The sequence below is a fragment of the Kogia breviceps genome, chromosome 4, assembly GCF_026419965.1.
Source record: "Kogia breviceps isolate mKogBre1 chromosome 4, mKogBre1 haplotype 1, whole genome shotgun sequence".
Classification (NCBI taxonomy): Eukaryota; Metazoa; Chordata; class Mammalia; order Artiodactyla; family Physeteridae; genus Kogia; species Kogia breviceps.
In genome coordinates, this window is record NC_081313.1 from 83,395,086 (window position 1) to 83,407,850 (window position 12,765).

At 36.6% G+C, this 12,765-nt stretch overlaps 2 protein-coding genes across 9 annotated transcripts in view; one reads left to right on the forward strand and one right to left on the reverse strand.

Moving 5' to 3' along the window:
* The window catches only part of GIN1 (gypsy retrotransposon integrase 1), a 33,471-nt gene extending 32,488 nt beyond the window's left edge, over positions 1-983 (reverse strand). Inside the window, exon 1 of the mRNA XM_059060727.2 lies at positions 874-983. The gene's annotated coding sequence lies outside the window, so the exon portion shown is untranslated. The remainder of the gene's footprint in view (positions 1-873) is intronic.
* A 62-nt stretch (positions 984-1,045) lies between these two features.
* PPIP5K2 (diphosphoinositol pentakisphosphate kinase 2) overlaps positions 1,046-12,765 on the forward strand; it is an 80,073-nt gene continuing 68,353 nt past the window's right edge. For 4 of the 8 annotated variants that reach the window (XM_067031408.1, XM_067031403.1, XM_067031404.1 and 1 more), the window contains exons 1-3: positions 1,054-1,303; positions 8,660-9,043; positions 11,877-12,072. In XM_067031408.1, coding sequence (XP_066887509.1) covers positions 8,930-9,043; positions 11,877-12,072 — 310 coding nt within the window. In that variant the 5' untranslated portion in view covers positions 1,054-1,303; positions 8,660-8,929. Of the gene's footprint in view, positions 1,355-8,659; positions 9,044-11,876; positions 12,073-12,765 lie in introns of all 8 variants that reach the window. The other 4 variants (XM_067031410.1, XM_067031407.1, XM_067031406.1 and 1 more) reach the window with 3 other exon arrangements.

Consider the following 12,765-nt stretch of genomic DNA (forward strand, 5'->3'; position numbering starts at 1 on the left):
CCTCTAAAGATTATAATTTGCATATGACCCAACTTTAAAACTTAAAATCTGTAATAGTTCGATAAACATATTTACTTGGGATCATTAATTTTACTTCCGAATTATAATCTCTGAAAAATTGGAAGTGCACAATTTTATGTAACGAAAACGACTGGGAAATCTAATTACACAATACACTTTCCTATTATCTGCTTCACTTCAACGTGCAAATTTATTTAACAAAAACGCCTTCATCTCCTTATGCATACACATGAAGCCACGTGTGATAAATGAATTTAAATTTTAAAAATTATTTCTCTACTTTGGTTCAGAAATGCTCATTTAAAGAACATCCACAGAGATAGTAATTTTCCTTTAAAACAACAGGGCAAGATTCTCCTTTAAACTCGCTTTTCTCTCCGCCACAGGAGATTTTAATCTGGGGCAAAAGATTAAATGACAACTATGATAAAGTAAGGAGGAGAATTCTTTACTGTCAGCCAAAGGCAGCACTCAACTTCTGAATATTCTACTCTGAGGGAGCATTTCCAGAGTCTGGGTTACTCGTTAACTAATTCTTAAGGGCAAGGTCCAGCTAAATTTAGCGTAGGCAAGAAAATGACCAATAAGTAAAACTCGGTCTCACGGAGAAGGCACCTCCCTAGGCCAGACAACGGAACTCGTCCCTTGTCTGCTCAGCTGTCGCGAGCATCGCAACGCCCAAACAAGGCCCTCCCGCTCCAAGGGCGCCTGCGCAATCTCCACAAAGTCAATTAAACCCTTCTTTAAACTAGTTGACTACATTAGTTGACGCTAATGGTTTTGAAATTACTGTCAGCTCACGCCTCATTTAAAAAAATCAACAGGTGTGAACACACCAAGACGACCACTCACCGAAGTGGTCCTAAACGCAAGCGTCAAGATTTAAGCTTCCTCTCGCGACTTATGTGGTGCTGCCGGAAGCGGAACTACCCGTGTGGTTAAGAGAGAAGTGTTTACGGGGGCCTCGGAGCTTCGGTCAGAAAAGGTTAGGGCGGATCGTTTGGTTCTTGCCGGAAATCGTTCCGCCCGGTGAGGTTTCTGTGTGAGACCCGAGGCGGGAGGGGAAGAGGCGTGACCAGGGTTCGGCGAGGTGTACTGTTTCCTACAGTATCTTTCTGTGGCCTTCCAGCTGCTATTGAAGAGAGAAGACCCAGGTTGAAGCTAACAGTTGGAGTCTCTTTGACGAACACCTCGGTTCTGTCCCGGGGATTAAAGGGCAAACCGAAGCCTGAATGGGCGCGGTCATTTCCTGCAGTTCGCGTGAGGACAGCAGCCGTGGCAGGTGTGGGCCCCGTGACCGAAGGAACCAAGATGCGGAACCTGGTCCCCCGAGGTTTGCGGCCGCTTCTGGGCAGTTGTTTTGTCTCCTGCTGCGCTCTGGGGGAGCCTAGACACGCGCTCCTCCTAGGGGCATGTGCCAGAGAGGCAGCGTGGGTGTGGAGGAGTGACAGTACAGCCTTGAGGGTCCTTCCGTGTCTTAATTTCCCCTCCTCCATTACTTCCCTTTTCCATTTCTTGGGTTTGAGATACCGGAGGTTTCATCTTAGCTTGAAGGGAACTGCCGAGGTTCTGGCTGGTACGCCAGGCTGCGGTCTCGTTCCACCCAAGTAGGCAGTCTCGAGTTTGGGGACTGCTGTGGGTAGAGATGGCTATTTTCATTTTCATTCCTCAGTCTTTGTCCTTCTCGCCTTCTCCACTCCACTACAAGAGACCAAAAGCCCCTTCCGTTGCAGCTTTCCAGAGTAGGGAAGGAGGCTGCAGGTCACTGCCGCCCCTAATCGGTTGGAGTGTTGAATCCTCGCGCGCTTCGAGGGAGAAGGGGCGAGGGTGGTGACCACTGGATCTTATTTACCAGGACTTCCTGGGAGTTTGCGACCTTTGGAGTCCCGTGGATGATACTCACCTTGGCTTTAACGTATTGAAAAGCTTAGTTGTGGAAGTAGGAAGCCTCCTTGCTGACTTAAGCACCTAGCATCCTTGCTCTACAGAGGGATGATAGGGTTTTGCTTTGCTACTGAAAATTCTTCCTGAAAAATAAAGGTTGTGTTTCAAGCAAATAAAAAAAATAATGATAGCTGCCATTCGCTGAGTTCTTATGTGTGCCAGGTGCTTTACATGGTTTCTCATATACTTCTTTCAACAATTCCATGAGGTGTATTAGATGATTCTTCTCATTTTACAGAGGTAGGAACTGAGCCTTATCTCTAAGCCTCACTTAACTTGCTGTAGTAAATTTTTGCTACTAGTAAACGTTTGAACAAACCTGTACTAGAAAGCAGGTTTTTCAGACTTCGAAATCTGTATCCTTAACTATTACATTACCATTGTCCTACCGTTGTGCTTCATTGCTTCCAACTTCTTCACTAACATTTTCAGTAGCTGAAAGTATTCATTAGAAAAATATTTGGTATGCCTATTTAGGTGTCTGAAGGCAGACAGATGTGACGTCTGTCTTCATGGGGCTTCAGTATTGATGCAGAATTAAATAGTTCAGAAACAAAAATACTTAAACTTGCATGGGTTTGTTTAAAGTAGGTGGTTAAACTGATGGGCAGAAGGTGCAGGTTGTACAATCAAAGCTTTGCTGTTGAAGTTTTAAACTCACGACTTGCTGGGTAGTTAGTTGTGAGGGTGTTAAACTTAACAATTGGTGGAACATTCATCACCCAAATAAATGCTATGCACCAATTAAGTACTGGGAGTATACAGATGACATCCTCGTTCTCTAAAAGCTCCCATGCAACTACATATGAATAGTATTGTGGAACTATTAATGTTCTTATGTGGAAATGACACTGTGGTTATGTAAGAGTATGTCCTTATTTGTAGGAGATGCATAGTAAAGTATTTAGAGATGACACATATTGATGTCTACAACTTACTTTCAAATGGTAGAGCAATTGTTGAGTCCAGTGGTGGGTAAATGGGTGTTTACAGTAACTGTTCTTTCAATTTCTGTGACTATTTGATATTTTTCACAGTAAAATGTTGGGGAGGAAAACCATAACTGTAGTGGAAACATATTTGTAAAGCTAGATCCAAAATGCTGTGGAGCATAGAGGATGGGAGAGGGTGCTGATGTGTATTTGGGGGTTAGCAAAGGCGTGACTTCTAGAATTTTTAGTTTAGTAGTTTAACAAGCCCTCCAGGTGATTTGAGTGCATTCTAGAGTTTGAGCACCAATGCTTTGAGTGTGGGTACTTTAGTAGCGTGATACTAATTTCAAATTTAGAAATCAGCCTTAATAGGTATTTGTCTTTTACACAAATTTAAACGGATTACCAAACATGACTACACTTTGATTTGTTAAAATATAGATTATCTGGTTAAGAAATGCTGTAGAAAATTTGTGGGAGGTCTATTAACTTGAGTTTTTACAGATGTCCCAGATAATTCTGATATAGCCAGTCTATTATGGGACTACTGCTATAGAAAGAATCTTAAAAATAAGAAAGGCTCAACTTTGATACTTGAATAATGTAATATCTTTAAGGCCAGTTGTATGTTTTGGAATTCATGATGGAGGATGTAGGTTGGTCAAAATGCTAAATAATGTGGAAATGCATAAGGTATATTTGGTTTGTCAGGGGTTCAGGTGAAATAGCAAATTCATTTAGAATATCCTGGATTTCCTATCATGCCCATAAAATTTCCTCTTATACTACAGTATACATATCACTTGGGTAGGGGAAACAAAAAATACATTTAATTTATACTTTTAGTTTTATAAGTATTTATTCAATATGTATAATGCTGTGTTAAGGACTGTGGAGTCCTGATTTTGCCCTTAAGTGATCATGATGGCCTTTGGTTTAAACAGACCTGGATTTGATTTCTTTTTACAAGTCTTATTGGGTGTGTGGTTACAGTCAAATTTCTTGAACTTTCTGAGTTTCAAGTCCTCATTTATAATCAAATGATGGACATTTATCTATGTACTGCAAGCATTTGTAAAACGAAATTATCTCTAATCCCAGGATTGCTGAGAATAATTGTTAAATCACAAAGTCATAACTGCTTTCCAACTTTTTTCATATTAGAGTATGCATAGAAAGTGATAGTATTTGTACAGTGTTTCCAGGAGAAACTGAAGAGAGTGGTGTTGGAGGCAACCGGCTAGGGGGTTCCAGCTGCCATACTTGGCATACTTAAAGTATTCATTCATGGTGAGGCAATGTGTTGGGAGGCTCTGGGTTAACAAATTAAGTACATACCAGGTAGCAATGGTGAATAGATGTTCATTCTCTTGAAGCTTATCGTGTTTTGAAGGGATGTACACAACCAAAACAGCTAAATAATGTCAAGGTTAGAGGTGACCAAAGGGCAAAATGAATGATTCAGAGAAGAAATCTTGGAAATTGTTAAGGAAAGGTTTGTGAGGGAGTATTTTTTGGGTACTTGAGATGTGCCTAGCATCAAGAAGACAAAGACTCTGCTTCATCAGCTTTGTCTCCTTTTTTATCAGATCATCAGATCTCCTGTAATAATAGCATGCTCTCATAACAATGGCAAACACAGGTTTTGCTTGCCATGTACTTCCGTTGTTCTACACTCCCCCTCCTTTTTTTGAGTTGTACAGGGGTTCTCAAACTTGGGTGCACATTAGAATCTGAGAAGCCTTAAAAATACCTGGGCCTTTCTCCCAAATATTTTGACAAAATTGGTATGGAGTATTGCCTGAGCGGTGGGATATAAGAACTTTCTAAATATAATTTAATCTGTAAAACAACTTGAAAGATAGGTACAATTTACTGAGGCTCTTAGAGGTTAATTAACTTGCTCAAGGTCACACAGCTACTGGAGTTAAGATTTAACACCAAGTGTTTTTGGCTCCAGAATCCATACTATTAACCACTAGCCTGTTCAGTCTGTTTCTAGCATTTGTAAGTATCGTTCATATATCAGAAGAGAAAACAAAAAAGAAAGCCTTTGCCTAACTTTAAAACAAAACCCTTCAAAAGAATTGTCAGTATATCTTGTCTCTACTTCTTCCGTTCTCTTAAATGCAATCCAATCACATTTAATAAAATTGAAAATTCTCACCGTGGCTTCTCAGTCCTCTGTATGTATCTTAGCTACTTCTCCGACTTTATATTCTACCATTTTTCCTTTACTTGCTTGCTCTGCTCCATCTGCAGTGTTCTCCTTACTTTTCCTTGATCATGTGAAATATGCCAAATATTTATGTTTTAGGGCATTTAGAGTTTGTTTCTTGCCTGGAATGCTCTTGTCATATAACCCCATGGCTGGTTTCCTCATTAATTCAGATTTTTACTCAAATGTCACCATATTAGGGAGGTCTTCCTAACATATATTTATTTGTTGATTTATCTATTGTCTCTCTCCAAATGAGTGAATGAGACATGGTTTCAGACCTAAACCCATAATCAGATGGGGGACATACATATATGTATTTGAAGCCATATATGTATTTGAAGCAGCATTGAAGACTGAAACAGAATTTGACTAAATGAAGAGAAGGGGACAGATCAGTCATTCATTTATACTCTTGGGAAAAAATGTGCAGGATACACATATTTTTCCAAAAGCTGATTTCTACTCACACATAATACACATATAAAGTAGCTCAAAAATTTGGGAAAATATATAGTAAAGGGACTAGTAGGAAATACAACCCAATAATTCCACAACTAAGAACTACAACCAGTAGTTCTGCCACTGGGTCATGGTATTATTAACTGACTTTTAAAATTTCATTTTTATGCTCTAGACTTTTCACGATGAACACTCTAAAATTAGAGTTTTTGAAAATTAATTTTCAGCTCTGCCTGTAGAACAGAATTATTATCACTTGCATTAAAGCACCTAAATTAGAAGAAAGTACAATTTTAAAATCATGCCATAAAGTGTACACATATACATACTTACATGCATATATATAAGTAAACATATATCTTTATATGCACTGAAATACATCTCCCACTGTTGCCGTTCTGAAATGAAAAGTGAGACATTATTGCATATTTCTATTGTCAGTTCTGTTGGTGTGCTTATCACACTAAAACAGAAAATGTTAATTTACTTGGCTGTCTTCTTTCTAGACCTTAAGCTGCTTAAGAAAAAGGTTCAAGTTTACTTTGACTTTATATTGCCAGCACCTAATACTGTGCTTTCTGTAATAGGTTAAAAGTTATTTGTGATTTAGGTCAACAAATAATGAGCAATATTCATTTTGTTAGATTTTATGTTAGTAGGGAGCTTGGTTTATAGTGTCTATAGAAATTAAGGTTTATTGAGTGTTTAGTATATGCCAAACACTCTTCACAAAATTACAGGGTACTATGATACCCCCTTTTTTATAGATGAAGAAATTTAGAGGGCTTCCTTGGTGGCGCAGTGGTTGAGAATCCTGCCGATGCAGGGGACACGGGTTAGTGCCCCGGTCCGGGAAGATCCCACATGCCGCCGCGGAGCCTCCGCGTCCGGAGCCTGTGCTCCGCAACGGGAGAAGCCACAACAGTGAGAGGCCCGCGTACCGCAAAAAAAAAAAAAAAAAGAAAGAAATTTAGAGAAACTAGCATAAGTTTCTCGTTATGTAATGACAGATTTAAATAGGTATATCTGACTCTAAAACACATGCCCTTTCTGCTACTAAATATTCAATATTAGGGCTGGTTTTAGGTGAATGGGAGGGGTTAAAAACTAAAAAGAAACCAAAGAGGTTTGCCTTTTGATACAAAACAGAAGAACTGAGGTCAGCTTATTCACTACCATAAAGTTTTACAACAATTGGAAACTTTCTTTTTTTTTCAGCAAACATCTTTTATATATGAAACAGTGCAAGGGAAATAGGAATAAAAAGCAGTGATACATAAAATGAATTATTTCTGCTTTTATTCTTTAATCACAAAGTTTTAAATTTCATAACAATGTAGTTGCTTGGATAGGTAAACTAGTTTGTTTTTTTTTAATATAAATTTATTTATTTATTTTTGACTGTGTTGGGTCTTTGTTGCTGTGCACAAGCTTTCTTTAGTTGTGGTGAGGGGTCCTACTCTACATTGCAGTGCGCGAGCTTCTCATTGTCGTGGCTTTTCGTTGTGGAGCACGGGCTCTAGGCACGCAGGCTTCAGTAGTTGTGGCACGTGGGGTCAGTAGCTGTGGCTTGTGGGCTCTAGAGCTCAGGCTCAGTAGTTGTAGTGCACGGGCTTAGTTGCTCCGCGGCATGTGGGATCTTCCCAGGCCAGGGCTCAAACCTTTGTCCCTTGCATCGGTAGGCAGATTCTTAACCACTGCGCCACCAGGGAAGCCCAAGGTAAACTAGTTTTAATGTTTCACAGGGAGCCATCAATTAAACTGGAATTAGATCTTTAGGGATAGGACTTTTGGCATTATGCTTTGCAATTCTAGCTAGCTTATCATTCAACTCTTAAGAATATTTAGTCAAGTAATTTCTTGTATTACCAGTAATCAAATAAAGTATTTGATATGTAGTTTCATCTTGGTAGGTGATTAGTTTTAATATGACCAAGGAACCAAGTACATGTAAACAGCTTTGCTAAGGCATATTCTGAGGTTATATCACTGTTGTATGATACTTATACTGATGTTCATGGGCATCTGTTTTTGTGGAAAAGTTTGGATGTCTGTCAATCACATAAAATTACTTGCAGAATTTAGTGTACATGTGCATTTTTTCTGAGAAGATCCATAGATTTTAGATTTGCCACAGGTTTTTTTTTTTTTAAGGATTTATCTTTTATTTTTTTTAAATTGAGGTATAGTTGACATATAATATGTAAGTTACAGGTGTACAATACAGTGATTCACAATTTTTTAAGGTTATACTACATTTATGGTTATTATAAAATATTGCAAAAGATTTTTTGACTCCAAAACTTTGAGCTACTGTTATAATGAAATCTTGTTTTCATTCTAATGTTGTTTTGTTGATTTATATGTGAGACCAAAATGCAGAATGGTTATGTACCCCAAAAAACCTGTTTGCAAATTGAACTTTTACACATTGAAGCCTTTTAAAAATTGATTTAATGTAATTTCAGATTGGTGTATAGTTGTTAATGATTTTTAAATCCACATTATATTTTATCCTTTTCCATTCTGTTCAGATATTACTGAACTATGTGCAGAGGGATTTAGCTTTTAGTGTAATTCTGTTATAATTTGAATAATTTTCTCCTAATTCGTTAGATATTTTTAGACTTAAGGAATTTAGTGTACTTTTTTTTTTTTTTTTTGCGGTACGTGGGCCTCTCACTGTTGTGGCCTCTCCCGTTGCGGAGCACAGGCTCCGGATGCGCAGGCTCAGCGGCCATGGCTCACGGGCCCAGCCGCTCTGCGGCATGTGAGTGAGATCTTCCCAGACTGGGGCACGAACCCTTGTCCTCTGCATCGGCAGGCGGACTCTCAGCCACTGCGCCACCAGGGAAGCCCTAGTGTACTCTTTTTTGTTATTTTGTATCAGTTTGTCAAATTGCCAAGATATATATTATTGAAGATGAGAGTCTGAATTTCTTAAATTTATGGAAAAAATGTCTTTTCATGTGAAGATATACAACGTTATTGGTAATGATTTTACAAGTATCACTTAAAGTTATTTTTACATGAGTGATTTTGAAGTACAGTCTCCAAAATTAATTTTTTAATTGCATTTTAGGTAAAAAGATTGCCATATCAACTCACTGAAGCAATAGCGTCACTGACTTGTCTTTTAAACTGCATCAACTATGAAGCAATAATATCTGAGAACAAATGAACATTTGCCAACTAACTCATCACAATTTCAAGTGATTGTATAAGCAGAAACAAGCTGCAACAGACCTATGTGTCAACTCTTACAGAAAGAATGCTTTTTTCAGATGCTGTTTATTTAGAAACAGTTTTAGTATATCACATTTAAGTTATATTTATATCAAATGAAATAAAAATGAGTGAAGCCCCCAGATTCTTTGTTGGACCTGAGGATACAGAAATAAACCCTGGAAATTATCGACACTTCTTCCACCATGCAGATGAAGATGATGAGGAGGAGGATGAATCTGTAAGTTGTTTGTTTGTTTAGTGAAGACCAATACAGTCTAGGCTTTTTACTGATCAGTGTGACGGGGAATTGATACCACTGTCTTAAATTATTAAGAAAGACATTTTTTTTCACATAGAAATTAATAGGAAAATTTTAAACTGGAAAAGCATACTGTGTTTCATTAGTAACATTACTGAATCTATAGTGCTTCAAGAAAGACAATTAGAGGTCAGATTTCTAAGTTGTTTAATAATGACTAATTTAGTGTCTTTCAGTGATATGCCTAGTATAACACAGGGTTGGGTAGAAAAAGTGACAAGGAGAAAGAGTAATCAGGGCCGTAAATCAAAAGGGTTCCTTGTATATAGAAGTGCTACAACAAATGCATCAAGATAAAGAATTTTAAAGGTATTAAAGAAGAACTGCTTAACCAGCTTCATTAAGTTTGTCATGTTGTCAACACAAGTAGTAGTTGACCTGAAGATATCCCTTTTATTAACTATTCAGAAGTCTAAACTGTGTGGCTAGGAGAAACTACCTCAGGTATCTGTGTGTGTGTGTGTGTGTGTGTGTGTGTGTGTGTGTGTGTGTGTGTGTGTGTGTGTGTGTGTGTGTAAACCATACTGGATCTTTAGGAGTAACACACATTTATTATGTTTATCTTGCTATGGTTATGTTAGCTCAACATTTTTATTACTCATCATTTTTGTCCCTTTACAATTAAAGATTGCTGTACTTAGAGAACCTATTTAGAATACAAACTTAAAATGTGTTTCTTATATTTCCAACTGAAAAGAGAATTTTGTTTTAAAACAAAAACCTGTTTTACTTGATGTAAATAGTAAAAATGAACCAAAAATAGCTATTAGATGACTCTTCAAATTCTTTTTCACTGTTATTTAACAACACCTTTCACAGTGCAGTTATACATCTGAAATGCAAAATCAGACTGTCACCCATTTAAAATCTATCGCACCCCCCAACCTCACCCCTAGAAAAAAATGGTTTTCAAACTTCTCGTACCAGCAAAACTTTTCTTCATCTAAAGTCTTATGTAGAAGTCCAGTAACTAAAACATAAAAGCAGAGCTTCTCTAACTAACTTAGACTAGAAAGTACTTTTGATTCTGCCTCTGCTACGCTTACCCCTTTTCTTTAGAGTTCTTCTGAGCACATGAGAACACCACTGATAAATCAAGTCCAGTCTTCTTCCATATAAGGATTTTTATCTCTCTCCTTTGTCTAGAACTGTATCTCTTCTCTTTTACCTTTTATGTTTTAGCAGTATCATATTTTTATTTCCCACATATTCCATCTTGTACAGTGCCTCTTTGTTGTTGTATGTACTTCTTTATCTCTGTGAAATGCCCCTCCTTTTTGGATAATTTGTGAATCATTTTTCGTTCTTCAAAACCTCAGATTTCACGTTGTTCAGTCTTCCCCCTCTCCTTACTCTTTTCCCCATGAGAAACTTGAACATTTTTTCCTTAATACCATTTCTGTACCTTGACTATATACTTCTATTCTGTGTATCACTATGTACTATATGATTACTGTGTTAGATTCAAAGTGCTTGATGACAGGTAGTTTCTGTATATGTAACTTCAGTGCTTAGCATAGTTCTTGGAATATTGGTACTAATTAAATTGAGTTCACATTTTGAGGACCTTGATTTGGTTCATTTGACCTGTAGATTGATAAAATGATTTGTTCCAGATCATTCTGTTAAGGTATCAAAGATTTTAGGTTGAGTACTCTTGTTGTCTAGGGTAATCTACTTAAGGAACATCATAATGAGCTATGTCGAGGCTTTTGATCAGGAAAGAATTGAATAAGGGAACATAAAAGTAGATGATCAAAGGGTGAAAGACAGCAGATCCCAGGAAGGTTAGGATTTACAATCTTTGATGGTAACATCAAATCCAGTACCAATTTGAACTCTAAATTTCATATGAGTGAGAGGAATAATGCTAAGCATAAAGAAGAAGAATTCAGATGTTGCCCTGTTTTATTTTTAGATTTGTAATAAGAGAAAGTCTAGTAAAACACTTTTTGGCCCAGATTATAATGTCGTATGAAATAAATATAGAAGAGAGAAGAACTGAAATGGAAAACTGGACACAGCTTTATATTTGATAAAACTCTCAAAGTACCTGAAAGCAAAGACCTCAGAATGAATCTTGAGTAATTTTATAAACCCATGAGCTACTCAAAAGTTGTTTCTATATTCTGTGTTTTAAATTTCAGGCTGAATCATGGCCTTTGAGCTGTAGCAAGGGTGCCAGAGATGAGCAACACCGTAAACTAGGAATGTTGAGTAAGAAGATTGGGGTGTCAAAGAGCATAGACACCTCTGTTTAGCAGTGTGGCTTTCTCCAAAATTTCCTTCTAAGTTGTCATTGGTGACCAACTCATATTTAATCTCAATCTACAAAAATAGTTTAACACTGCATAGCTTTGTAGTGAAAATATCTTATTTTAGGCAAGAGAATTCTTTATCTCACTCCTATTGGCCCTTTAGGCCTTATTTGCTCCTTTAGCAATTTAACAATTTGCTAAATTGTTATTTAGCAAATAAACACTAGAGACAGTTAAGGAAGTATTTAAGTCTGAAATTTGAATGAAAATAGTAAGTGTTCTGAAACTTTAAAAAAATTTTTCCAGATCTTTGTAGAAAACTATTATTAAGTATTTATTGTAACAATATAATCTTGAAAAATGCCTGTTTGGGTAATGTGTCACTTTTATTGATTCATCACATGCTTTATGTACTTCTGACAGAGATTTAAGATAGCTGTACTTTGAAGTTGTTATCAAGTCAACCTGATTTTTTTGTTTTCTTTCTGTTTTAGCCACCGGAAAGGCAGATTGTGGTTGGAATATGTTCCATGGCAAAGAAATCTAAATCCAAACCAATGAAGGAAATTCTTGAACGGATCTCCTTATTTAAATATATCACAGTAGTAGTATTTGAAGAAGATGTTATTTTGAATGAACCAGTGGAAAACTGGCCTTTGTGTGATTGTCTTATTTCTTTTCATTCTAAAGGTAGTAAAACAGGGAGGGAAACCTCTTTATCCTTTCTAACTATAAAACTAATAGGTAAAATAGAAAAATAAACTCACCTAGTCTCACAGATAAGTGATATTAACATTTTGACATATTTCTTTCCAATCTTTTTTTCTGTGTGTATTTTTTAAAAACACATTTAGTGTTACAGTGTATATGTAATTTTATATTTAATTTTTAACCTAATTACATCAAGAGGTTTTCCCCTTCTGTATCATTTGTCAAATACCTGACTTTTAATGGAAACCTCTTTATCCTTTCTAACTATAAAACTAATAGGTAAAATAAAAAAATAAACTCACCTAGTCTCACAGATAAGTGATATTAACATTTTGACATATTTCTTTCCAATCTTTTTTTCTGTGTGTATTTTTTAAAAACACATTTAGTGTTACAGTGTATATGTAATTTTATATTTAATTTTTAACCTAATTACATCAAGAGGTTTTCCCCTTCTGTATCATTTGTCAAAAACCTGACTTTTAATGGTGTCATAAGATATCATCCTGTGGATGTACTATATCATACTTAGTCAATATCCTAAAAGTTAGATGGTTTCCAATTTTTACTATTAAAAATAAGGTTGTGATGAACTTTTTGAATGTACGTCTTTGTTTACAACTCTTGAGTTTCTTAGGACAAATTCTTGATTTTTAAAATATTATAAGCCCA